At 44.3% G+C, this 27899-nt stretch overlaps 1 protein-coding gene across 2 annotated transcripts; it reads left to right on the top strand.

Annotated features, from left to right (window-relative positions):
- PDPN (podoplanin) lies at positions 1-27543 on the top strand. Of its 2 annotated transcripts, none has more exons than XM_019639686.1 (6): positions 1-465; positions 17891-18000; positions 20735-20855; positions 24235-24261; positions 24831-24942; positions 25782-27543. In XM_019639686.1, exons 1-6 carry the CDS (start codon positions 402-404, stop codon positions 25786-25788), a joined length of 441 nt encoding a protein of 146 aa, XP_019495231.1. In that variant the 5' UTR covers positions 1-401; the 3' UTR covers positions 25789-27543. The 2 variants fall into 2 exon arrangements, with proteins under 2 accessions (XP_019495231.1, XP_019495232.1); XM_019639687.1 differs by having other exon boundaries at positions 3-465; positions 24831-24936.
- The last annotated feature ends 356 nt before the right edge of the window (positions 27544-27899 follow it).

Below are 27899 nucleotides of genomic sequence, written 5' to 3'. Positions count from 1 at the left end.
GCTCAGGGCCCTCGGCGTGTCCTGGCAGCCCCCACAGCTGCAGCCCTGTAACTTTAAACCTGGCCTGAGGTCATCGTTTTCGCGCTGGCCAAACAGAGCAGAGGGCGGTCCTAGTGAGCCCCGGCTGAGACCACCTTACAGCGGGAGCGCGCCCGTCCTTCTCGGGAGTGATAAATGCTGACTCCGCTCCCAAAGTTTCCAACTGCAAAGTTTGCTCCTCCAGCTGCCGCGGGCGAAGGGAAGCTTGGGGACACTACCCGCGCTGGAACTTTTGCTCCCTGCATTCCAGCCCCCACTTTCGCGCTCTGCCAGGCGAGGGCCGGTGGCTGCAGATTCTTCCTCTTTCCCGCAGCACAAAAACTAAGCGGCTCGACCCCAAAGGGAACAAGGGAACGAAGACGATGTGGAAGGTGCCAGTTCTGCTGTTGGTTTTGGGAAGAGCATCGCTCTGGCTTGTGGCAGGAGGTAAGACTCCGCGCGAGGTGCTGGTGGGGGCGAGCTAGCCGGGACTTGCTGGAGTGCCTGGGCCTGGGATCGGAGGTTGCCTGGGAGAGCCGAGGGCGGGCGGGGAGTGTGAGTGCACGCGAGTCTGGAGAGCCCAGGAGAAGGAGAGACAGCGGCTTAGCCGGTGCCAGGTCCCACAGAAAAAAAACTGAGCGGATTGCGTGGAGTAGCCCCGGAGCCCCACGGGCAGCAAGAATGGGGAGCAGAGGGGGCCTCCCTCCCTGTCAGCCCACCTCCTGCTGTCCCCTGCTCAGCTCACAAGAGACAGAGTGACAGATAATAGTAAGGAGGCTTCCCACTGGCGCGTATTGGAGGGATGTATTGGAGGAATGCCGTGGCCTCAGAAGAGATGGGGTCCGTGGAATGGGGAGGGACATTCAGGAGTGCTGGGGTTGGGGAGAGGGGTCCCCCTGTGCAGCGATGGTCTCCTTCTGGGGGCTGCCAGGTCTTACACCCTGTGCGCCCACATGATGGACGCTCAGGACACCACCAACAGGGATGGGCTGAAACAGGCCGGGTATCCTGTTAGAGAGGGTACTGTGTGTGGAAAGAACTGAAGTGGACGGTTCCTGAGTAACGCGAGGGAATGGAAGATGGCCGTGTGGGGCCGTGTGTCGAGCTTGGCCAACAATCTCAGTTACTGCATGAGTGTTGGTGACGCCTCAGATTTCAGATGTATTGGCTCTGATGCTGGGGTCATCGGATGCCTGCCCGGTCATCTGCGTCTTTCCGTTCCCTTGCCCTCTTTTCCTCTCCCATCCTCTTCTCATCCCTTTGCCTCTTTCTGCCCAGCGTGCTGTGTGGGTGGCATCCGTGAACATTTGTCATTATTTTATTTCTTTTCTTGGGACTTTATTATCTGTTTTCCCAGTAGAATATAAGCTCCCAAGGACACAGCTGTGTCTTAGCCTTGATCCCTGGGGCCAAAGCAACGCCCGGCGCATTATAGTTGCTCACTAAATATTGGCTGAAGGACTTGGAAGCTAACGCGTGATCTTTGGAGTTGGAGCTGGTTGAGCTGTGCTCTGAAAAGTAAACTCTTACATTTTCCAAACTGAATATCTTGGTAGAGGAATCCTTGGAGGGAGTGACTTGAGGGAGGTGTGGACGGAACCTCGGCTTCTGTAATTCCATACAAAGAAAAAAAAAATCCCGAGCCCTAGGGAAAGATACAGGGAATAGTAATAATGTCTGCTTTGGAGAGAAGGAGCTACTCTCTCTAAGGGCCCCGGGGCTATTCGTGGTGGCCCTATTTTGGAACTTCTCTTTCCATTGTGATATAGTCGGCTCTGCATTTCAGTTACATTTCCCTTTTGGCGAGACAGTGTGCACATGACACCATTTTGTGCTCACCAGGACGAGGTGTGGGAGGCCCCCCAAACCGAGACGCCTCCCAGCCCTGCTGAGCAAAGACGGCAGCTGGGCGGCATTCTCTGTTTGCTCCCAGGGAAGGGTTAGCTGTAATTATCTTTAAGCCAGTTCCTGAGTGTCAAAGGGACTCCTAAAAGGTTGGCGGTAAACCTTGTCTGAAAACATAGCCATCCTTGGTACTAGAAACTCGACTGCTAAAGACGGAAGCCCCCTAGGCTGTGGGGGGTGGGGGGCCATGGCTGTATGGGGACACTGATTTGCTGGCCTGCTGGCAAAGAGCTGAGGCCCAGGAGGGGTTTTGTCTGAGGATAATGAGTGAGGCAACTTGCATATGGATGAATAACTTCATTGAGCTGAGCTATTGTTGGCTCTTGTTGGGGGGGGGGCGGGAGAGGAGGGGGAGGTAATTACGGTGATGAATTTTATGATCCTTCTCACAGGATCCCACTCCCCGACTGGGCTTCCCTCGTCTAGGGTTATAATCTGGTTCAGTTTTATAACCGGGTCCCATGTGTTGTCTCTTTGGATGGGAGTGGACTCAAAGGCGCTCTGTTGTCCCCACATCTGGCATTTTCCTCAATTGTCAGGCCCCACCTTCCCTCTGAACTTCCATCCAAAACATACCTCCGGGCCTCTCCATTAGATCGTTTGTTTTGTGAAATTCTGCAGGCTGCTGCTTGCTGCAAACCCGCAAGTGCGTGCTTTTCCGGGACCAATCCACCCAGGATTAATCATGCGGCAAACAAACTTCCCTGTGATTCCCCGAAACGCTTGCCAGTTTCGGAGGCCTTGAAATCTTCATCGGTTGCTAAGACTGTGTGTAGCACATAAGGCATTGATCAAGCATTTAATAAAGATCAGATCTGTTAGAGCCTTCGTGAGGGAGGCCTATCCATTACACGGGTGTGTGAGAGCCAAAATAGCATTTAATACAGAAAAGCTCATTTTTTAAAAGTATCCAAGCACGAGAAGGCTAAGTCAGGACATGGCACACAGGGAGGAACCCCGGCTGAGCAGAGGTATGCGGCTGGACCTTGTCTCTTTCTCTGGCCTCTGAAATCAGTGGCCCATGAGTAACTCCATACCCGAGAAACATAAAGATCCCAAACCCTGGCATCACGTGGATGGTCTGGCCCAGTCGTCTGCCTTCCCGTCCCCTTCTCCACCACATGCCAGGAGTGTCACAGTTACCTCATGTGATCCCAGCTCCTTAAATTCTGCTATTATCTTCAGAATATGCCGGAGCTGGGATTCAAAAATGGGTCTAACTCTGTAACCCAAGTTCTTTTTGCTACCTTACAGTGCTGGAAAAAAACCCAAACCAAACCAAAACAAAACCAAAAACACCCTAAAACAGTAACAACAACAAAAAATGAAGGTTGAACTTGAAATTAAAAGTTAACCTCACTTTAAGCTCCTTAAGCTAGAAAACAAAAATTTTTAAGAGCTGTAAGAAGTCCTTTACATTAAATACATACTATAATAGTCCTTTAGGAACGAAGCTGTCACAGTACATTACAATGGGATTCATTCATTCATTCCACAGATGGTAATTCAGCGTCTCCTGAGTGCTTGGTATGTTAGATGCCGACTTTCCTGCACTTTTGAGAAAGGCACACCTAACATTATAAAGTGCACTCCGAACTCTTCACCAGCAAAGCAGCAGACCTGTGCTTTAAATTCCATCGGCTTATCTGAATATTTGTCATATCCTGGCACTAAGAACAGGCACGCCAGGTTAGAACTTGTGGAAATATTACAGGGGAGTAAGTAGAGGGAGAAAAGACTCAAATACCTAGGACTCCCCTTGTGAAACTCACTTGAGGAATCTGAACAGGAGTCTGTCTGCCAGGCTCTGCATGGGAGCCTGGCCATTCCTGACACCTCTCAAGGAAATAGCCAGTGAGAGTGTTTTGTTGGAAGAAGACCCAATGATTGAGGGGATGGGGACAAGGCAGGGGGGTACTTTTCAAGCCAAGCAAACAGTTACTGAGATAAGCCTTAGGATTCCCATGGGATGAGCAAGAGAGAAAAACAGCTCTTGGTTGGAAGTTTGAATCCTTGCCCTACTGATTTCTTAAAACTTTAAGAGAGGAAAGCCGATAAGGCATCTTATCTGAGGGTTATGAGAAGGAGCCAGGTTAGGGAACAAGATGAATGCTGCCAAGGTCATCCAAGGTCATCTTAGACAACATGTCTGGCTTTTTCCTTCTCTCATGTCTCACCCAGCAGCCACCAACCAGTCTGCTCACAGAGGACCAGTCAGGGCAAGTGCTCCCTTGAACTTCTACATACAGGTGGGCTGGCTCTGCTTTTCTTCTGGTCCCGTGCCTTTGCCTCACCTCGGAGGGGACGGTTTTCTCCTTTGAGGGCAATCTACAATAGCTGAGTCCAGAGGGAAACCAGCAGACCTGGTCATCCCATTCACCTGTTTGTCTGAGGACCTGCAAACTGAAATTGTTAGGGCAACACTCCATTTCACGCAGGGGAGGAACAAAAGTACAAACCACCATAACAGACCTGCCAAAAGGATCATCACTTTTCCGGAGGAAACTATGCTCCTGACCTCTGTGCAGAGGGGCAGACCTGCCAGTGCTGCCAGCAGTAGAGAGAGAATACCCGTGGGGCACTAATTGCCATTGTTAACGTTGGTAGTGGGCAGGGGGAATGCCGGTGACATAGAATATGGATGGGAAGCCGGGCAGGGGGGCATGCTAGAATATGTGTAAACATACGATGGATGAGAATGGAGTATTTCCTGCAATTCATCAAGGTGCCTCCATCTGGGAGAATAAAACACAACGACATAATAAGCAAAGCTGCGACCCAAGGAATAGTGTCCTGCCCAATGGAGGTGGGAGTCAGTTTGCCTTGAATCTGGACAGGCTGAGGAACAAAGGAACAAGGATTTGATGATGTCAGACCTGTTTATCCAAGGAATTCATTTATTTAGCACATATTTCTTTTTTTAAAAGATTTTATTGGGGAATTGGGGGAGGGGAACAGACAAGTTGCTGTTTTGTTCTTCAGTCTAGTTGTGGAGGACGTTGCTTCACTGGCCCAAGTTGGCACCATCATTGCACTCTTCCCGGGAGAGGCAGATCAGTCGCCGGCCTCTGGACAGCCGCTCACTGCGGCTGCTGGCTACACACGGTAGCTTATGGCAGCTCACTGCAGCAGGGGACTGCACCCTACGCCGTTGCCAGCGTCCCATAGCAGCCCAGCCCCAGGTCGAGCTGCCATTCACCATCTTAGCTGCAGAGGGCAGTGTCACTGGCCCTCATATGTGGGATCCGAACTGGGGCCCTCTGGCATCCCAAGCCAGTTCTTAACCAACGTGCCACTCTGCTGACCCTAACACATATTTCTTGAGTAACTGCTTTGCAAGTCAGGCAAGGCAAATGTTATGCCGGCTTGCAGCTGGTAAGCAAGATGTCATATCTGGTGACCTTGGGGATTCTGATCTCAGTGACGGTGGTTTTCTGATGAATCAGAGATGCCTGTTCTATCACAGTCTGGAAATGATGCCACTCAACAGTCTCCCCCTTTGCCCGTGTCCTGTAAACACTAAACAGCATCCCAGGGAATTTCACTCTTGAAAAGAGCATGCCTGGATCACAAATATGTGTATAAAGCATTGAAAAAACCGATTTTCTGTTCTAAATAAACTATTTGGTTTCCTGGCCTCTTGTGAGTTTGGCTAATGGGAAACATTTTCATCTTAGCTGGATTTTCCCCTAATGAGATTAAAATTCTGAACCTGTAAAGCTAAGGGAACTAGGCTCTGGATGGATGGTGTTAATAGCTGTAACTATGTAATAACTGCTAACATTTACTGAGCTCTTAGCACACACCAAGCACTCTCCAAGCCTCACTTCACTGAATCTGCACCACAGACCTACAAGGTAGGACATATTGGGTTGTTGGAAAAGCCATGACGTATTTTTTCTATGTTTTTCATTGCAAAAATGCGTCATGACTTTTCCAACAACCCAATATTTGTATTTCATAGATGAGTAAAGAGGCTCAGAGAGGTTCAGTAACTTCCACACAGACACAGAGCAAGTAAATGGCAGTGGTAAGACTTAAATGTAGGTAGCCCATCCCCAGAGCCTACGCCTATAACTATTCAGCACAACAAGCAGCTATGCTTGGAGACGAGGCCGCCAAGGACACCCAGAACAATCAGCCAGTTGATTTGTTCAAGCACTTCTCCTAGGGCAACGCTACTTGTTATTTGTTAAATGTGTAATTCAGATGGAAGAACTAGATGGCTCCAGGGGCACCGAATTGAAGGACGCGGTCCCTGGCCCCTTAAGCATTTACAGAGCGTACATAGTATTAAGAATTTTAAGAGTTAGAGAGGAAGCATAAGGTGAGATCGCAGCTTGCAAAGAGAGGCAAGACAGATGCGTGTGTGGTGCATACTACGTAAAAGAACACACGAAGCTGCATACCGTGGCATGTCCTGAGCAGCACACGCCATTATCTGCTGCTAGGAGTTTGGAGATGAGATTCCTATGGCCGACGGGAGCCAGAAAAAGCCTTGTAGGGAAGGTGCAACTTGATCTTGGCTGTGAACATGGTGGGGTTGATTGGATAAGGTGGCAGGAAAGGGCAGTGCAGGCAGGAGAGACTGCCCGGAAGTGAGAACTATCTAGAATTTATGAGGGAAGAGGTGTAGGTATCCAGGGCTGGGAAGGGCCGTGAAGGCCGGTGCGAGTCAGGGCGGCTGCGTTGGGAAGTGGCAGGAAATCAGAGAAGGATAAGTCCGTGTTGAGTGTGACAGGCGGACCGTCTTCTGTAGGCAATAGGCAATAATGGAAAATGGGAGTGGGGCGGCCATGAAGAGTGGTTGTCAGAAGAAAATTAATGATGAGGCCACCATAGGGGATTGAGTCTAGTTTATGGGACCAGTGTGTCGGGGAGGAGGTAAAGAGACTTGAATGTGGGGACAGTAGAAGAGGGGATGAGATCAGCTTTCAGGGAGTAAGAGGCAGCAAGACTTGCAACTCAGTATTTCCTGATTTCTTATTATTCATCTCTTCCAACACTCATCACTCTAATGAAATTTTTTCTATGAATATGTAGTTCACAAAGCATAAAATTAACCCCTTGAAATTGAACAATCCAGTGGTTTTTAGTATATCCAGAGTTGTGCGACCGTTGCCACTGTCAATTTTAGATTGTTTTCATCACCCCTCTCCCGAAACTCTCAAACCATTAGCAGTTTCTCTGATTGTCCCTACCCTCACCCCCCCTGGCAACCATGAATCTTCTTTCTGTCTCTATGGATTTACCTATTCTGGAGATTTCTGGTAAACGTAAACCTACAACATGTGACTTTTTGAATCTGTCTCCTTTCATTTAGCATGATGCTTTCAAGGCCCATCCATGTTGTAGCAGGCATCATTCCTTTTTTATGGCTGAATAATATTCCATTGTATGGGTAGACCACATTTTGTTTATCCATTCCCCAATTGATGGACATTTGCGTTGTTTCCACTTTGGGGCTATTATGAATAAAGCTGCTATGAATATTCATGTATAAATCTTTGTGCGGATACATGTTTTTATTTTAAGTATATACCTAGGAGTGGAATTGCCAGGTCATATGGTAACTCTGCGTTTAACTTTCTGAGGAACTGCCAGACTGTGTTCCAAAGTGGATGCACCAGGTTACATTCCCACCAATAATGCAAAAGTGTTCCAGTTTCTTTACATCCTTGCCAACACTTGTTATTTTCTGTTTGTTTGTTTTTAATAATAGCCATCCTAATGGATATGAAATGGATTGTCATTAGTAGTTCTGATTTGCATTTGCCTGTTGACTAAGGATGTTGAGCATCTTTTCATGTGCTTGTTGGCCATTTGTATATCTTTGGAGAAATGTTTATTCATATCCTTTTTACCTTTTAAAATTGGGTTGTCTTGGGCCGGCCGAGTGGCTCAGTTGGTTAAGAGCTCGCTCAAGAGTGTGAGCTCTGAGCAAAAGCAGTTCGAGTCCGGCCCAAGCTGAGCAGCCGCTGAGCTGCCAACAGGTGGCAGGATGGCTCAGCTAAAAAAAGAAATAAAAAAAAAATTGGGTTGTCTTTTTATTGGTGAATTTTTAATACATTCTGAGTCCTAGACCCTTGTCTTACATGTGAATTGCAAATGTTATTCCCATTCTGTGGCTTGTCTTTTCAATCTCTTGATAAATGTTCACTGAAGCAAAAATTTTCAAAATTTTGATGAAGTCCAATTTATCTATTTTGTTGTTGTTGTTGTTGCCTATAGTGTTGGTGTGATACCTAGGAAGCCATTGCTTAATCCAAGGCCACAAAGATTTCCTCTTTATGTTTTCTTCCAATAGTTGCAAAGTTTTAGCTCCTACATTTAGGCCTCTGATTCATTTGGAGGTAATTTTTATATGTGGTGTGACGTAGAAATCCAACTCCATTCTTCTGCATGTGGGTATCTAGTTGTCCCAGCACTATTTATTGAAAAGATGATTCTTTCCCTCCACTAAATTATCTTGGTGCCTTTGTCAGACTCAATTGCCCATGCATGTATGGGTTTATTTCTGGATGCTCAATTCTATGCCATTGACCTGTGCATCTGTCCTTATGCCAAGACCACACAGTCTGATTAGTGTAGCTTTGTAGTAAGGGTTGAAATGGGGAAGCGTGAGTCCTCCTACTTTGTTCTTTTGCAAGGTTGCTTTGGCTTGTCTTTTCACTGTATTTTAATTATTTATGTACATCTTGCCCCTTAGAGAAGAGAGCAGGGCCCATGTCTTCTTGTGTACTTTAAAAGAACCCATGGTTGGTACATAGTAAACATTTGGCAGGAGGGAGAGGGGAGAAACTCAGTGACCCAAGCCTTTTGGCAGGAATGACAAGAAGGCAGGTGATGGAACTCAGGTAGGAGGGTGAGAGGTTAGGAACCCATTTGCTGAGAAGGAGCAGCTGTTCATGCAGTCTGTTACAGACACAGAGAGTTCGAGGTAATAGTAAGACATCTAATTTGTGCATCTGATGAGTACCTGGGGAGAATCTCCACTAAAATGACATCAGAAATAAGCCCTGGAGATGAAGTTTGCTGCCTAAATTCCCCAGTCAATGGAACAAAGGGAAAAAGATGACAGGGAGGGTCAGAGAGACACCCTCCCCCCCTTGGCTAAGAACAATTATTAAAAATCTACCCTCCGCAGCACACATCAAACTCTTAAACCAGGCTTAGGATCAAGGCCAAGGGCAGCGCAGGGAAACACAGCACATTGTGCACATTCCTGCAGGCCCTCATCCTCCTGGGCTCGCAGCTGGGCTGTCTGCAAGCTGCATGGGCGGACGGTGAGGTCAGGTCCAAAGGGGCTCCTCTTTTCACTCTTGCAAAATCAGCGCCTGCTCAGCTGACGGCCCCGAGTGAGTCAGTTTCCTAGCAGATGGTGAGTGTTTCCCAAACACTCCACCACCCCGTGGAGATGCCTGCTTGGGGCAGCACTTCTACAGCTGGCTTTAGTCATTTGATTATTCAAGTACTAAGCCATCCTTCCTATGAGGTGGCCTTTCGTTATAGGACTCCGGCTCCACTAGATCCAGAAAAGTTATTACAGAAGTGTTGGTTCCAGTCTACGAGACTGTGAACTCATTTCCTCTTTGCCTGAAAATATTCCGCTCTTGGTCAAGAGAGAACCGTCTCCCCAGGTTGAGTAATCTTGGTTGAGGTTGTAATCAACAGCCTCTCGTTTTAACATCTGAGGACTTCTGAGCGCGGTTTGTGGTTGGGGGTGAGCGTGTAAGTTGATTCACTCTCGTGAACCCTGAAAATTGTGACGATTTATCTAGTCATTCATTCAGCTCTCAGAGACTGTGCCGGTAGCTGGCCCATAAACCCACAGCGGAATGGGATGTGGCCCCGCAGGAACCTATACACGACAGCAGGGAGAAAACAGTGGATGCCCAAGGTATCAAGTCCTAGCCTAGCTTACAGGAGCTTGCTTTCTCCTGGCACCCTGGGAGGGCTCTGAAGGGGGAGGCGTTTTACCTGGGCCAGGTAGAACAGTAGGTAGGGTTTAGATGGCGTTGAAAGATGAACCTGCAGGTGACCTTGACGTCCAGAAGCCCACAACCAGCCTTTTCTATGTGGAGTAGAGAGGAATGCGAGCGGGACCTGTGGAAAAGTGGCCAATAGGTGCAAAGGTTGTGTGCCGTGGTGGTTAGAGCGGGGGTTTTGGGGTCTGATAGAGCCTGATGTTCAATCTCTGCATCACCACTTTCTGCCTACGTAGGCAGGTTCCTCTCAGGCTCATCACTCTCCTCTACAAAAGGAGGGTGATCTTCGTTTGCAAGGCTTTTGTAGAGAGGAAGAGAGTGCTTCGTACCACGTTTTGCCCATTTTCCTATCAATTCCATAAATAGTAGCCATTATTAAAACATCTGCCTCGTGGATGGTCATGGAAATTAAGCGCAAAGATTTGTGAAGGGTCTGCAATAGGTCTCAGTTCCTTTTTCCGCACTGAAGGGCAGAGAGAATGATGGGGTTGGGGGGCCTGGTGTTGTCTCATGGACTGTATGTCCTGCTTCTTCCACTGCCGGTGACTTCGTGTGAGTCCCTGCTATTGAAATAAAAAGTGAGTCCCCAGCTGATGTTGGTCCCTCTCCTTTATTGCTCATCTTCAGCTACAGGGACCTTCAGAACGCTGCCTCCATCTTTGGGAGGTGAATCAGAGGGGCCACCCCACCTGGAGCCCCCTGGAAGGCGTCCTTGGGACACTGCGTATTAAGCACCTGGCTCTGAAATCAGGGGGTGCTCGCTGCTCCAAATCTGAACCTGTAGCATTCTTCTGATTTTTCTAGAGGTACTAGTAACAACCCACCTGGTCTCCTCAGTCTTGACACGTTTCTCTTGAATTTCATGAGAGAGACACACGTCCCTGGTGCCGACATTGGGCAGTCAAGTCTCATCGTTGGCCTCATCCTGCAGGGGCTGACAGGACCTGACAGCAAGCAGACAGACTGCTGCTCATTAAAAATCAAACAGCAGGGCAGCCCAGTTCATCCTCATAGGTGGATTGTTCTGTTTTTAGCCACGCTGTCTCTTTCATCAGGGGAAGGTATTTAACAACTCTTGGGTTAAGCACAGTGGACAGTGGCGGGAATTTTATAATATAAAGGATCATTGACAAGAAATTTCCTACTTGGCTGGTGCTTTCAGTCAGTTGCTCAGTAAACATCTGCTAAATACCAGTTCCAGGTCCTGGGAATATGTACGGTGTGGAAATATCTGGGGGAAAATTGAGTGGGCCATTTCTGTGGGATACTGAGTGGCAGGGCCACACCGTCTAGGAGTTGCCTAGATTTTTCCACGATCAAACTTTTGATCCAGTAAGCAATTTACCAGGAGCCATGGAAAGGGTGGGCGTGGAGGGGAAGCCCACTGGCCACATCAGTGATTGTATCGACCACAACCTCATGTCTGCCAGGAGCTGAGGGTCCGGCACACCGCCCTGGGTCAGAGAATGGCTTTCAATATTTCAAAGAGAGGCTTCTACACAAGGTGACGAGATGGGCCAGCCTGTAGGACATGGGACATAACTCGAAGGATGTGGTAAATAAAAGCAGAGTCCTGACACCTTTATTCCGGTTATAGAAATCCACTTCGTGGTAACTAAGAGAGCACCATCCAACACAGCCTCTTGTGGGATGCTGGGAATTGAGATGAAGGGATAGACAAAGACCTGAGTATCTGGGTGATCACAGTAGGTGGTCTTCAGAGTCCTGGAAAATGTTGGGGGTTGGCATCTTTCTCCAGTTTTGGGCGTATTGATTTTTTCAGGTTTCTGAGCACAAGGTTGAGACATAATAGAAAAATAATTTGCGAACGCCTGTGTCTGGGCAAAGGAACAGAGGCGAATGTTTTTGTTCCCCAAATAGATGTTTTGCCTTCCTTCCAAAAGCAGTACTTCTTCCCAAATGTAATTGGGAGGCGGGGGGGGGGGAATGCTAGGGTTGTTTATTAATTCTCCTACAGGGGAAAACCAGTTCTTCCTAGGATGTTGTAAGAAAAAAAAAAAAGAGATTCTAGCTCTTGGTGGCCACAAAAGCCATTCCAAGGCCATGCAGTCAACCATGTTCAAAGGCTTATTTGTGCATTTAGACATTAGAGCAGCTTAAGAGTCTAGAGAATAGCAGGCCACACGAAAGATGCCTTCATCTGTGGGCTAACCCCACAGGTTTTCTTTGAAAACTCCAAGGGCAACTCAGCTTGCGACTTCTTTATTTTTAAAATCAACTTTCCCATTTCAAGATAAAACGCAGTCGAAGCTGTGTCTCCAGCTGTCCAATTTTCAAGCTTCAGGTCAGCAGGCTGAAAGCAGGGGAGACCTGAGTCTCCACAGGTAGAGATGGAAATGGGTGGAGACTCTGTACCTAAACCTACATATGGGGCTCTGTGGCTGTCCTCATAAAACAAGGTGAGGTCCTGTAAAGGACTCAGCATCCTATAGGAACATCCTACTTAACTTAGTACATCCATTCATACCTTACATGTTATTAACAAAGCTGTAACAGATGGTAAAATGAATTCTTGCCTCTGAGCTTTTGTATTTATTTCTGATCATTGGTGGGTAGTGAATTCAGATGCTTCCCGGCCATTACCTGTCCAGTTCTTTCCATCCCTACTGCCACCGTCCTGGTGCAAGCGCCACCCACCCCTGACTGGACAACAGAAATAGTCTAAGCGGTCTCCCTGTTTTAGCCAGATGCTGGCACTACCCCCCATACACACACTCCATTCACACAGTGGCTTCGGAAGTGGCTTCTTGGGCTCAGGTTCCGTCATGCCCCTACTCAGAGCATCTGCTGGCTTCCTTTCACACCCTAAATGAAGTCAAAATCACTTCCTTGCAGAGTTCCACAGAACTGGCCCTCTGCACCTCCCCAATCTTGTTTCTTATTGTCCAGCCAGTCTGCGCGCTCTCTGCTTCTTCAATGTGCAGTGTCCCAAGCTCATTCTGGGCTTTGGGGTTAGTTCATGCATTCATTCAACAGACACTTACTGAGTGCCTACTGTGTGCCAAGGATTTTAGGCAATGGGGATGTTGAGATAAAACAGCCTTACTGAGCATATGTTCTTGTGGGACAGCAATTAGTGAATATATAGCCTGGTGTGTGTGTGTGGGGGGGGGGCAAGTACTTGGGCATACATGTGAGTGTGGGGAGAGGGGGTTACTGGTTTTACTTGGATGAAGAGGGAAGGCCTCTCAAGAAAGTACCCTTTCCTTAGAGATCTGAAGGGAGGACGCAACACTGACTTGAGATTTTCCTGGTTTGTTTGCTACTTTGAGCCCCCATCCACCCCGACAGCACCCAGATCCACAAGAGTAGAGACCTTGCCTTGTTCACTCCTCTGTCTCCAGTGCTTAGAATGGGGCCCAGCACATAGTAGGTGCACAGTACATGTTTAGGGATATAGAGGGGAACCTTGGCACATTCTTGATCATCGCTGCTGCCTTAACTTGTGTAGCCAAGAGGAGAACGGCTACTCAGAGAGGTACACCTTTTTAAAGCAAATCACACCTTCTTTCTAACCTGTCACTTTTGAAAGCATAGTCTTAGAAAGGGGCTCATTTGAGGATGTTGAAATGGTGGTCTCTAAATAAGTAGATTGGAACATTCTAACAAGATGGTGTTTCATAAGAAGAGGTGAGATGCCAGAGTAAGCGGTTGCTTCTGGCAACCAGAATTGAAATTTATGAGAGGAGGAGGATGGGGGCCAAAGAGGAAGGATATCAGAACCCAGGAGGGGGCAGCAGGCTTTGCAGCCCACAGCTGCCAGGGTGGCACAAATGTGCTTTTGCATGTTTGTGAGAATCATTTCACTTGTGACGTTGTTAAAGAAAAATTTACTCTGACACTTATTAAAACAGTGGGAAAACTTGATTCAAGACTATTGCAATAGGGGAGAGAGATAGGGCTTAACTCTGGGTACAAAAACGACAGCTGGGGATTTACAGCCAACGAGCAGAACTGAGGGTCAGTGGATAGAGAATTACTAAGAGAAGACACCAGGGGTGGGGGGATTCTTGCTAAAAATGGCCTAACAGGATTCTTGCTAAAGGCAGGCCAAAGACTTAGACATCAAAGGTGGGGCGTGGGGAAGTTGATCAGATCCTGAGGGTAGGCAGATTCTCTCCAAACTGACTTAGCAGGGTTCTTGTTGAAACTGGACTATGCAAGGATGAACATGGAAGCCCAGGGTTGTGGCCTCATTAAGAAGAGCTCAGAGGAGCCTAACTCAAGTCTGATCAAGGAGAGTGTCAACCTTACTTTCCTCGTCTGGGAAATGGAGAAAATAATGCCAGTGCAACCCACCCACGGGGCCGTTGTGAAATAAAGTCAGCCAGGAGGCACCATGTAGACTTCCCATGGCTGAACAAATGTGAGAGAGGGTCTGATTATAAAGCTGTGCCTCCTGTGTTGAGGAGAACCTGCCACTTGGAAAGTCCTCTGTGCACTTCTGTTTTAGTAGCCCACTCAGCCTTTTGCTCACTGTGTCCCATGTTATTCTAGCAACATCCATAGCACTGAATTAACTTGGCAGTGGCCAGCTGATGCGAGGAGGAAGAGGAGCTGATGTGAGGGGGCACGGATTTAGGAATTGGCTCTGGAAAGAATCTGTAGACAGGGCAGTAGGTAAGGGGGCAGAGGCAGTCGGCAGTGCTCAGGCCACTTAAACCGCTCCTTGTGCTAAAAGGTTTCTCCATGACCACGACACAGTTAGAAAGACGACATTGTCTCCCTGAGAGCTAGTTTTGAAGCAGTAGGGCAAAGAGGATTTATTGGAGCGACAGCCTAATCTTTTGGGGGGAAATCAAATTATATTCTTATTTTACACCATACTTCAAAATAAACACGAGACGGATAGAAATATTAAGTGTAAGAGAAAAACCATAAGGAAAACGTAGGTGAATGTCTTATATAATTTTGAAAGTAGGGTTGGTGATTGTGACATCAAAGGGACAAAACAAGCTTAAGTTTGCTTAGTGACAGAACTTGTCGCTTACAAAAGAGATGCAAATGCCAACGAGTAAAAAAAATGTTTGCAGCATTTATTCAAAGACTATATTCTTAAGATTATAAAGAACACTTACAAAGCTGTAAACAAAGATGAATACCATAAGAGAAAAATGTTCACCAAAGAAGACATTGCTAATAGCCAACAAACAGATGGAAAAACTCACCACCACTAATCAAAAGAAATGTAAACAAAACCAAAAAATTGAAAACGCTTATTCAAAAGATTTCTATCAAGAATGTGGGATATTACATACAGTGATAATAACAGTGTGATTTAACATTGCACCTAAATTTTAAAGTATTTTTAAAGAAATGCCATCCCATAAATGTACATAAACTAGAATAATTTCTTTAGTGACATTCGGCTTTCCTGCAAAGATAAAAATGATTCATAATTAGCACTTTCATGTGAATAAGCATCACTTCAGTTTTTATTTGTCCTCAAACTTAAGAACCTTCAGGGAAAATCGATTTATCCACATCGTCTTCTCATAAGCAGTATAACCTTAGGCCTAGCTTTTTAAAGAATAACACACACACACACACACACACACACACACACACACAAATTCTAAAGTAAATGGATGAGCTGCCACTTCATTTGGAAACTTCCATTGGTTCTGACACACAGCTGAGTGAGGCAGGGTGTGGCAGGAAAAGGTGTTCATGTGAGCATGAGGGTACAGGGTTTCAGAACTGACACTGTTATTGTAGGTTCATCCCTGCACTTAAATAAACAGTTGTGTGCGTCACCTGTGCACACACGTGTCTTAGGAAGACAAAAAGGACCAGAGAGCGAAGGCATCAATATGTGATTTGAATTTCACCGTTCAAGGGAGAAGGTTGGCAAATGTTGGCTGGAAACTCTCGGCAGCTGGGCTGGAGGAACTCTTCACCCAGGAAGGCCTTTGGTCAAAATAATAAGAGGGACAATTGAGTATCTCTTGTTAAAGATCAAGTTTCCCATGGAGCAAAAAGAATGCCGGGGCAGTGAGACAAAGGACGTGCATCTTAATCATGGATGTCATTCTTAAAACACCCTTTGTCTATTCAGAGTGATTTTAGGACTTGGCTCTGTGGGCCGAGAGTAGAAAAGAACCAGAAGGAATTTTTATCAAGTTACGCTTTCAATAAACTGAGCTTTCTATGAAAGCATTCTAACCAACTTCATTCAGTACTTGTTTTGTTTTGTTTTTTTTAAGCAAGGGTGGTTTTGTTTTGTTTTCAAGTTAGAGGGTGCCCTGTAGTAAGCGATTTTGCTTGAACAGCTCCAGAACACATTTTTAAAATTGATCATTTGTTCACTGAGTTCAAAGAAGGGGAGGAAGAAAAGAAAATGGTATGCTTAGAGTTTTTCGTTTGTTTTTTTTTGTTTTTAAATTAGGACTACTTGCCCAGCAATGGGTTATTTCCCCCTTGAGCTCGATAAATGCATTCAACATTTGCCTACACCAGAGTCATAAATCCTTGTGGGAGCCATCACTACCCCCACCCCAGCAAATAGCCAGGAGGAGAGGCCAACCATTTGTACGCACTGAGGTATTCAGTTATTGCTAACTGGTGAAAGCCTTTTGCCACCCAGATGAAAAATAGATGCATATACTTAGGCGGTTCATCCAAAGCCTTTGATTGGCACACTGGATTAGGGCTCTAGATACAAAGAGAATACACAAATTTCAGAGGCTTTTTCCCTCTATGCATCAGCAAAGAAGTTGTGATCAAATATTTATTAGCCGTGCCTTTGGCTGGGCCATCTGAGTGTAGGGAGAAATTCGGTATCTTAAGGCAAGGACAGGCTGCTGACTTCAGCACTGCCTCCATACAAACCTGTGCTCTAATTACACAAAGCAGTCCCGAGCACCTCCTCCCTCTGGCTCCTGGGATGTGCGCGCTCCCTTATTTTGCAACTGTATTTAGTCATGGAATTTCCAGAGCCACTCGGAGTCTGGGGAGGCAGCCTGTGGCCAATGAGTCAGACTTTTAATTTGTGAAAACGGCTATTTGGTGAGTTGAGGTGATGCCCCGGCTTGGTCATGATTAGTTCAGATCATTGTGACTGAGATGGAAGCAGAGGCTGCTATTGATGATCTGTTCTTCGCCCGGTCGTGGAATTCAGCCTGCTTTCCCACCCTACCCATCCCCTGCTCCTCCGGAAACCTTTCTCCTCGACACAGCAGGGTCATTCATCCAATATTAATGTAGGAAAGCCAGGACCAGGGGCAGTAAGATCTCTTACTAATATAGCTCTTGAGGCACTAAGCGTTCTGTTAGGCATCTCCGGCAGCCTTAAGTATATTACTGACCTTCCCCTGTAGACGTTAACCCAACTGTAAAATAAGAGGCTGAGCTCTCTGTGATCCCTGAGGTCTGTGGTCCAAGCCAATGGTTCTAATCATTCAGGTAGGCAGCAGTCTCAAAATTCAAAGGAGAGCAAGCTTGATTTTGAAAAGATGGAGACCCTGTTTTTGGACATTCTGACTTCAGAAGGTTTGAGATAGAGCCTGTACATCGGTAGTTTTAGAAGTCTTTCGAGGTGACTCTAACTTAGAATTTTTCCAGGTCTAAATGATATTCTATTAACCTGAATACATTAATTAATTGTGTGAAACGGCACCATGAAGAACCTGGCTCATTACTGAAAAGGGAAGGTGTACATCCCTCTGTTCAGCCTGTCTCCGTGGGATACAGGGAGGGTCTGGGTACTTCAACTTTTTTGGGGTTCCGTCTTCCTGTCTTTTGCAATGGAGACAACCAGGCCATCATATGTGCCAGAGGTGAGGCAAAGAGAATGGTTTGTGGTAAGCAAGAAAGGTGACCCCTCCCCCTAGCCTTCACCCCCACCAAAAAAATCCCCAAAACAAATAGGAAAAAAAATTAGCTAGTTTTAGCCAACCAGGTATAATTCTGCCCATACTACTTGCACCGAAAGTGCTGACTCAGTCTTTCTTTTGTAGCCCCCACGTTCCCACCAGAAGATGACATCGTGACTCCAGGTGCAGAAGATAGCACGGTGACCCCAGGTGCCAGTGAAGAGCCCTATGGGACTGCTGGCTCGACAGCTGTGGTGAGCATCCCAGGAAGAGAGAAATTTGTTTCATAGGCATGCCGTCACATGCAAGGAGATCTATATTCATTCAACAGAAGCCACTGTGCACAGAATTGGTACATGGCTTGTAACAAAAGCTACTTCCCGGTTTTATCCAGCTAGCAGGTAGCTGGTGTGCAGATTGCAGGTGATTTGAGAGTACACACCAGGGTTCTCCAACTAGTAAGGAAGTAGGTTTATAGATGTCCAATCTGCGGCAGCCCAGTTTTCAATAGAGGAAAAGTCTTGGATCTTGCAGCACCATCATTGCTATAAAAGTTTCTAAATACATATTCACAAGTTCTTGTCTTATTGTAGACACAGACTAGAGCCCACCCACAGGCCACATTGGTATAGACGATGTGGAGTCTCCCTGGACACATCCCCAACCTAATGAATTTTAATCAATTCATATGTCTTAAGCACCTGCCACGGGCAAGACAAGATGCCCAGGAGGCACTGAGGAGATAAATAAGCCACACCCTCCACCCTTGAGGAGTTTATAATCTAGTTAGTAACATGGAACAGAGGGTCCTCCTGCCTCTCTAACTCCATTCCACCACAGCCCCACTCACTTTCTCTATTTCAGCCATGTTGACCCTTCTGACCTTTTGAACTTATTCCAGCTTCGGTTTTTGTGTCCTCTGCTTAGAACACTCACTCCCCAGATCTTTCCATGGATGACTTTTTCTCATGATTCTCAGGTTCAAATGTTATCTCACAGAGGTCAAAAGTAATCCTGTCCCCTCCACCCTCTTTTCCCCTCAGGAGTTACTCTCTAGCCCTGAGGTCAGCAAACGACCCACCAGATGTGGCCCACCACCTGTTTTTGTAAATAAAGTTTTATTGGAACACAGCAATGCTTATTCAGTTGACAATTATCTGGGGCTGCTTTCATACGATAAGAGCAGAATTGAGTAGTTGGTTGCAGCAGAGACCAAATGGCCTACAAAGATGAAAATATTTACCATTTGGCCCTCTACAGAAAAGCGTGCCAACCTCTGTTCTAGTATATCCCCAGGGTTTGGGACAATGCCAAGCGCATAGTAGGCACTGATTAGCCCATGACATAAAATTTACCATCTTAACCATGTTTAAGTGTACAGTTCAGTGGTGGTAAGTATATTCATCTTGTTGTGAAATAGTTCTCCAGATGTTTTTATCTTGCAAATCTGAATTTCTATACCCATTAAACAACTCCCCATTCCTCCTCACTCCAGTCCCTGGTAACTACCATTCTACTTTTTACCTCTATGATTTTGACTGCTCCAAGTACTCCATATAAGTGGAATCATACATCATTTGTCTTTTGGTGACTGGTTTATTTCACTTAGCATAATGTCCTCAAGGTTCATCCATGTTGTAGCATGTAACAGGATTTCCTTCTTTTTTAAGGCTGAATAATATTCCATTGTATGGATGGATATACTGCTTTTGTTTATCCATTCAGTGTTGATTTACACTTGGGTTGCTTCCAACTTTTGGCTACTGTGAATAGTGCTGCTATGAACATGGGTGTGCAAATATCTCTTCAAGACCTTGCTTTCAATTCTTTTGGGGCTATACTCAGAGGTGGGATTGTTGGGTCATATAGTAGTTCTATTTTTAATTGTTTTGAGGAAATGCCACCCTGTTTCCCCTAGTGGCTGCACCATTTTACAGTCCCACCGACAGTGCACAATGGTTCCAATTTCTCCACATTCTTGCCAACACGTTATTTTCTGTTCTTTTGGTAATACCCTTCCTAACAGGTGTGAGGCAATACTCTCATTGTGGTGTTGATTTGCATTTCTCTGATGATTTGTGATATTGAGACCTTTTTCATATGCTTATTAGCCATTGTATAGTATCTTTGGATAAATGTCTAGTCAGGTCCTTTGCCCATTTTTAAATCAGGTTATTTGATTTTTTGTTGTTGAGTTGTAGGAGTTCTTTATACCCTTACCAGGTATATGATTTGCAAATATTTTCTCTTATTCTGTAGGTTGCCTTTTCACTTTGATAGTTTGTGTCTTTTGATGCATAATGTTTTTAAGTTTGATATCCCATTTATCTATTTTTGCTTTTGTTGTCTGTACTCATTGGCATATTTGTTGAACGTTACTCTGGCATAAACTTTGGAGTCAACAGAACCATTCCCAATCTTGTCACTCGTTGGCTATGTGAGTTTGGGCATATTACCTAATCTCTAAGCCTTGTTCATACTATAGGACTAATAATGGGATCTACTTCATGTAGTGTGTGTGTGTGTGTGTGTGTGTGTGTGTGTGTGTGTGTGTGTGTAGTAAATGAAGTGTTTAAATGGGCTGGCACATTATAAGCTCTCAATAACGGCTAGCTATTATTCTCATTGAAGGGTGATACAACATAATATGTACCCAGAAAATGTTGCAGGGGAAAAAGTGCCATTCAAATTCAAGGGAGAGAAAGAATTAAAGCTAAGTGATCTAGTATTTTTTGAAGAGTTAAGATCCTAGGAAGTCAGCAACAATTAAGACCCATGGAAGTAAACATTTGGCATTCATTTCTGGAGGAGACTTGGTTTTATTCTTGTCAACGCTGTTGTTTGTTTTCTTATTTCCACTTTAAATTTATGTTGTCATATATTTTCTATATTTATGCCACCTTAAATTCTTTTCTGTTGTAAGGCAGAGGATATTTTTTAAAACATTCTGTTCTGTTTCTGTTTTTGTCTCATTTATATCTCCAATAGGTGCTCACAAGTACAAAGAGCATTCGTATAGAGGATCTGCCAACTTCAGAAAGCACAGTCCATGCTCAGGAAGAAAGCCAGAGCACCACAACCGTGTATGTGGCCACTAGTCATTCCATCGGTAAGAAAATTGGTCACCCCATAGGGATTGATCTTCGTTTGCATAATCAGTGTGTTCTGTAAACCTTGAACAAATATAACAACCAATAGGACACCTGTTGGAATCCACAAGCAAATTCTGAACTGAGCTTTATGTGGTAGGCTCACAATTCGATGTATTAGGTTGCTAAATCAAATTCGCTTTCTTGGGTTGCTGAACACAGCTCTCTACCTTGAATGGCCACTAGTGATAATGGCCCCACAGGGGCAAGTTAAGTAGCTCCTGGTGTCATGTTGCTGACCCTAAGATGATGCTACATTAAGAACTTTATGTTGACACCCTAGCCCATAAAACTCAGCCAACCTATGTAAATCTTAATAGATTCTGTACTAATGTTTACCATCATATTATTGAGTTCATGTCTGTACACATGGAGCAAAAATCTTTTCTGAAACAGCCTTGCCAGGATTTGGGGTTGTAATTGTGGTTCACAGTTGGCACCTGCAGCAGTGTGAATAGAACACCTTGGAGAGAAACTGTGAAGGAAGATTTTGGGTCTTCACCATTATTATGAGGTTTAGACCATCTCTGATAAGCATGAGGGAAGGTCACTGCCATTACAACTCAGCCATAGAAAGAGAGAACTTTGTATTTCTAGAGCTTTCCTAAAAGAAATTCGGTTGTTTGGATTTAAAAAAAATAAGCCCTAATTTGGACTAGAATAGGTAAAAGAAAAAAGGAACTAATCCTCCAATAACTGCAATGAGTGCTTGCCAACTTGAGCAATTTTATATAAATCATTTTACCTTGATTGGTATTTCTATCTTTAAATGAAAGTAAATACTGAGACCTTGCTTAAAGCAGTGACCCCTCAAACCAATTGCACATCTGAACACCTAGGAAGTTATTCTTTATTGTCAATATACATTTCCAGACCCAAAAGCCAATTTGATTCTACAGAATCTAGAGCACTTCTGAGGACTGAAATCTTTATATTTGTACAATCATGTTCATAGCAGCATTGTTCACAATAGCTAAAATGTGGAATTCTTTGATGGATGGATGGATAAACAAAATGTGTATATACATACAAGGGAATGTTATTCAGCCTTTAAAAGGAAGAACATTCTGATGCATGCTACAATGTGGATAAACTTTGAGGACATTTTACTAAATGGAAAAAGCCAGTCACCAAAACCCAAATGTTGTATGAATCCACTTAGATAAGTAGTAAAATTATGGAGACAGAAAGTAGATGAATGGTTGCCAGGGACTGGTGGGAGGAGGGTTTGGGGAATTATTGTTTAATGGGTATAAAATGTCAGTTTTTTGACATGAAAGGGTTCTGGAGGTAGATGGTGGTGATGATTGCACAACAGTATGAATGTACTTAATACGACTGAACTGTATGCAAAAATGATGAAAATAGTAATTGTTATGTGTATTTCATCACAATAGGGGGAAAAAAAGCTTCATCAACTGAAAATAAAGCCTAAAGGTCACTCCAAGATGCTAAAGAAATGGTTAACATTTAAATACCAGAGAAAACCAAATAGGGCTAAGCTAGGAAAGAATCATCATTGTAATTGATCATTAGAAAGCATTTCAAATTTTTAGAGAAGAATTGATCATTTGTAACATGAGTTGACAGCTAATTAGCAGCAGAAAAAAAAATTCAGTTGACAGAAAATACTTATGGTTACTCTCCTGTCCTGTCCTCTGCCCCACCCTGTCACAAAAAGTGTGACTTATAGCACATTCCTACTTCATATATCCTAAGAAATTTTCACATGTGAGTTAATATCTAATTATAAGCACTTGGGTTATTTAAGAAGTAATTTTATTAGGGCAGCAGATGTCTTTCCCATGAAACGCCCAGGTTTGGTGATGTTCACCATGTATGACACATTTTATGATCACAGCCATGTAATTAATTGGGAGGGAGCTAGGCAGTACAGGACTAATGAGGTCTAATTTAGTAAGGAATCTTCTATAAACTTTATTTTTAGTATTTTCTAACCACTGGTGTTGGTGATGACAGTGGGTTATGTAAGGCTGGAAATGGCAGCCGCCATGTTAAGACGTGATAAGCAAACAACAGACCTGTTTCTGTGTGTAGTTGGCAGCCAGGGATGACGTTTTGGGAGCTGATTCGATGACACCTTTGTTCTGGGTAGGATTCAGGTCCAGCACTCTTCCAGCTGCTTTTTTTATGGTAGGATAGCACCATCAGCTTGAGCTCCGTATAAATGCTCCAGAGCCGTGGGTTCAGCTCATGCAGGGAGAGTCAGGTTCGGGGACCCCTACCCTGGAGCCATCTTGAAAAGGTGTCTTTCTGAAGAGATCCTTGGCACAAAGGGGATGGCATCGCCCATACCCAGCCATTAGAAAAAGCAAGCACCTTGTAGATGATGGCTGGCTGGCTTCACCTTTGATTAGGAAAGCTATTAGGTATCTGTGGTGTTCTGCTAGTTGTAAGCTAAGGATCTAGGGAAGGACCTGATTTACTTACTTCTCTCTATTGTGTCATTAAGCCAAGGCACCTTGCCTTTTTCTCCATCTGCAAACTAGATAGAAAAATACCACTCAGAGGAGTTAAGGACTCTGGTTATGGGAAAAACAAAACAAAACACCTTTACTTTTAAATAGGAACTATGTAAAATTATCTGAAAGAACCTAACAATTTTATAACTCACTTACAACAAGACGCTTGTAAGTAAATAACTTATACCCATGTGATAGGTACGTGAAAATATTCACATTGTAATTATTGGACTAGGTTTGGCTGCAAATAGAAATCCTAAAGTAACAATGGCATGAACCCAGAGTGTATTCTCTCATTAAACTGCGCTGGGCATATTGTTTCCTGGTAAGATGTGGATTTTGCTACGAAAGAAAAAGCAGGGAATTCATGTCACAAAACAGATTCCGATCTTGGCCACATCTTCTAAAACTAGAGGCTATTGCTCCCAAAATGAAAATCTTTCAAAATAGACCTCATCCCAGTGTGAGTTTTCCATGATCTTGACATTGGACCAAGAATCATCAGCCTTGGATTCTTTTGTTACTCTAAGATCTAAAATTTTTGATCATTTATTTAGGACCTCTGTGGGTCAGTTTCCTTGATTCTGCTCTCTAAAGTAGATGAGAGAAAAGCAATATAACAAAAGTACTATGGACCCATAGGCGTGAAGAAGCATTCATAAATTCAATAATAATAGTTTTCAAGACAGGATCATGTCAAAGCTTGCTTTAAAATCCCCTGATCCAATTTATTTAAGAAATTATCCTCTTTGCTTGTGTTTTGCTACTTTCCACTTAGGGTAAATTCATCTTTTGCCAATTGTTAAATTATAGTTATTAAATCCTAATAATTCTATATCATTACATCTCTTTACAGAGGGCACACAGACAACAGTTGAGAAAGGTAAGCTAGATTTTGGTATCAAAATATTTTTTGGGGATTAAAAAAAATTTCTTTGAACCTAATCTTTGTGATGAATTACATTCTTTCCTGGATTGTAGTCAACAAGCACAGAATAGAGAACCTTCTGAGAACAGGTTTCCGACCTCTTTTAAGAGAGAAAACGGAATTGCCTGTATTTGAAAATAAGCAAACCACAAATGAGTCTATTCACTTAATGACAATTATGGAGAATGATGTCATATCATAATTTATTGTTACTAAGAATGAAAATGGGGGCTAACTTAATAGTCGTATACAAACGCTACCCAATAATTAACAGTGAAGCCACCCATGTGAATGGTGTGCTTGATAGATCCTGAGACCCAGAAATTTGTCTATTCATACGATGGGATTAGAATAGCCTAAAGTTTCTCCTCTCCTAAGACAATTTTCACTAGATACAGAAGAAACAACATGAAACATTATCTGCTATCTACAGTGGGGCAGTGGCATTGTGTGTAAATGACACATTGTATTATTGCGGGTATATTGTTTATCTGGAGCTCATGCTTTTTCTCCCTCTTGTTCAGATGGCTTGGCGACAGGGACCCTGATTGGAATCATAGTTGGGGTCTTACTAGCCATTGGATTCATTGGTGGGATCATCATTGTGGTTGTGCGAAAAATATCCGGAAGGTACTCGTAAGTGAATAACTTACACCCATGTGATAGGTAAATAAAGGTGGTCACTTTAGGGCTCCCACCTTTGAGCTAATGAAAACCTCTAAATGAAAGTCATGGTCAAAAGTGCCCTGCCTCCATAAGTAGAACCAGTGTCTACTTGGCCCTTATAAGTTTCCAAAAAAAGAGGCAGAGCCAGAGGTGGCTCTTTGGTTGACGCCCATTGAATTCTGACCAAATTTGGCTTCTTGTCTTCATTTTCCAGCTAACTGAACTTGAGAGAAAACCCAAACCAAGTGTGAACTTGATACCCCCTGGTCACCCTAGTCTCATGAGAGGCAGGAGGTTTCCAGAGAGCATTTGCTGTAAAGCCAGGGCTCCACCTTGAAGATGAATTCTCCTGGGGATGGGGTCTCCCTTTCTCCATCCTGCCCTGTATATACCCACACACATGGTGGTATACTCCCTAGCATTGACTATTGATAAGGGGAAGGAATCCTTTCTCCTTATTAAAGCTTCCTAAGAATTCAGAACATTCAAATTCATAGCCAGAAGAAAACGTTTTATTATTTCTGTTGGGGAGATGATATAGGATTATGGGCAGGGGGGAGTGGGGGGAGGACAAATGTTACACAACTGTGAGGTTGAGGGACACAAGTGACAATACAGTCACAGATGTATGTGTTTGGGAACGCCTGGGAATCTGACCTTGGCTATGTGAGGACCAGGCTTGGAGGAAGAGCTCCAGGTTTCAGAACTGGAAGACTTAGGCAACAGGACAATGGGAACATGACTCATGGGATGACTATTCCCAGGGCCCATAAAAGAAGTGACAGTCACCTTTCTCTTTGTTTTCACAGGCCCTAAAGAGCTGAAGAATGGTGCCCTTCTGCCAACATGTTTAAAAGCGAGAGTATCCGACCGCCCCCATCCCTGAGCATGTGGGAGAAGATGACCCATGGAAAGCTCGGCCACCCCACTCAAAATCCATGGTGATTCCTCCCCTTGCCAAAAGTAACTGCAGGAAAAATAATGCACCAGACTTGTTCTTCTAGCATTTGTCTTTTGAGAATTGTTTTTTTCAATGTAAATCTTGTAAAAGATGGTTTAAAAGACAAAATGCATAGAAAATGCAGCAAAACTATGTAAATTGATTTGTAACTAAGATAGATAATGTAATTCCATTGATGTTAGAAACTGTAATCATGCCTTGGTTCTGACCATTCTCTGTCATTTGAAATGCAAAGGAATCTAAAAAAAATATTTATACCAGTGGAGTCCTTGTGTCGAGTGCTGTCAGTAAGTGGCATAAGCATTTTGCAATTTCTGATCTGTTGAAATGTACACATTCCAGTCTAGTTTGGCCTATTTTTTAAAGCCTGACTTGGTGTGAATAATCAAGTCGGAAGCCTAAACTTGGGTAATTTGTAATGAACAGCTGCCTTTCACTGCCAGATAAATAATTTCCCAGGCATCCATTTTAGATCATAAACAGGAAGTCCATACTTTAGAGAAGCCATTTTATTTCTCATAACAAGGCCACCCAGGCAGCCTGTAGGCTTGCTTTACCATCTTCTCCAGATGACACGATGACTCAAAGGTTTGCTCCTACTTGCCGCCTTCACTTCCCTCAGATGATGGGGAGCCAGGGGTAAGGGGGTGGCCTCTCATTCACAACTCCTTCAGATTGGCTTCTTTGTTCTGGAATACAGATATCTCAGCCCTGATGATGGCCAAAGAGGCTGACGGGGGTCCAGTGGTGCCAGAGGCCCAAGTGTTCCAGAAATCAAGAACCCTGGTAGTCCCCAAACAGAAAGAAACCCAGCGTGTGCCTCTGGTATGGGAAATAGAACCCACCAACTTCCTAACATTAGTTTTATGCCTCAGAGGAAAGATTTGGGAAGCAAAAATAATCTTATAAAATATTAATTTTTAAAAAGCAGCTGGATTGAAAAATAGAAGATATTCCCCCATCTTCATATTATATCACGTGTTTCTGTGGGGTCATAATTGAGAGGATCAAAATAAAGAAGCCTAAGCCGCCATTCTGTGTTGGCACCATCCAGCTCAGTGCATTTCTTCCCAGAGGTCAACTGAACGCTTTTCCCAAAATGAAAAGTTTTTATACTGCACATGTGCTCTGCCATGACTGTGATTGTGCAGTTCTGATATCCTCTAAACTTACATGAGTTCAAAAAACAGGAAAACGTTAACTATCAGTCAGAAAGCACAGCCTGATCCTCCCATTTTTTGCAGTAACGTGTGGATATTATTTTAAACGGTGTGCCCTTCTGTTGCCCAAGTCCAGCTGGTCTACCAGCCCAGGTTCCATATTTAAACATCAACTGATTGAGAGAAGGGGATTTAGAAGAGCTTTTATAAGCTTATTGTCTTTCCGTTTCATCACTCAGATTCCTGAACAGGAGTTGGGAATAATGTCTGTTTCGTCTTTCCTATCCTTTTTTTTTTCTCTCTCACTGTGAAAAATAACAGTCCACACCCCAAGTCGTACACTGGACCCATTGCCTGCTGGAACAGGACTGTGGGTTTCTTAGTCACATCTGTGTTGATGCTCAATACAGTGTAGACATGTTTTAAAATAAAACAGATGACTGCGTAAAACACTGAGTCAGAGCTTTGATTGGAAATCTTGATTGAGTCTGGGTCACACTTAATGTCTTCAGATAAGATTGTAAATTGTGTCAGCTTCTGCCTCTGGGCTCGATTGGGAGCAAATTATAAATGGTCATAGGAAGTACATCCATGGGAAAGAAATGCAACTATGCCTTTCATCTTAGGGTTCTGTGGAAGTAGAGAGGTTAAGATCAAGCAGATGAATGGGATGAGAAGACAAGTGGCACCTTGGGACTTCTTTTGTTCTCTCTGGTTCTGAAGGGTTAACAAGGTTTTACCTGGCCCCTCATTTCTCTGCTTGGGAGGGAGGGGCCAGGTGAGAGAGCAGTTACACCTTGTTCCTG

Source organism: Hipposideros armiger, unplaced genomic scaffold (assembly GCF_001890085.2).
Source record: "Hipposideros armiger isolate ML-2016 unplaced genomic scaffold, ASM189008v1 scaffold_46, whole genome shotgun sequence".
NCBI classification, from domain to species: Eukaryota; Metazoa; Chordata; class Mammalia; order Chiroptera; family Hipposideridae; genus Hipposideros; species Hipposideros armiger.
The sequence above is the reverse complement of the archived record's forward strand: the minus strand, read 5'-3'. Positions and strand labels throughout refer to the sequence as shown.

Bases quoted from the DNA above. Each gene is read 5' to 3' on its own strand.
- PDPN (XM_019639686.1), top strand. From the start codon at position 402: ATGTGGAAGGTGCCAGTTCTGCTGTTGGTTTTGGGAAGAGCATCGCTC. The intron at 20,856-24,234 runs GTAAGAAAATTG...ATCTCTTTACAG, and splicing joins GGCCACTAGTCATTCCATCG to AGGGCACACAGACAACAGTT. The intron at 24,262-24,830 runs GTAAGCTAGATT...CCTCTTGTTCAG, and splicing joins ACAGACAACAGTTGAGAAAG to ATGGCTTGGCGACAGGGACC.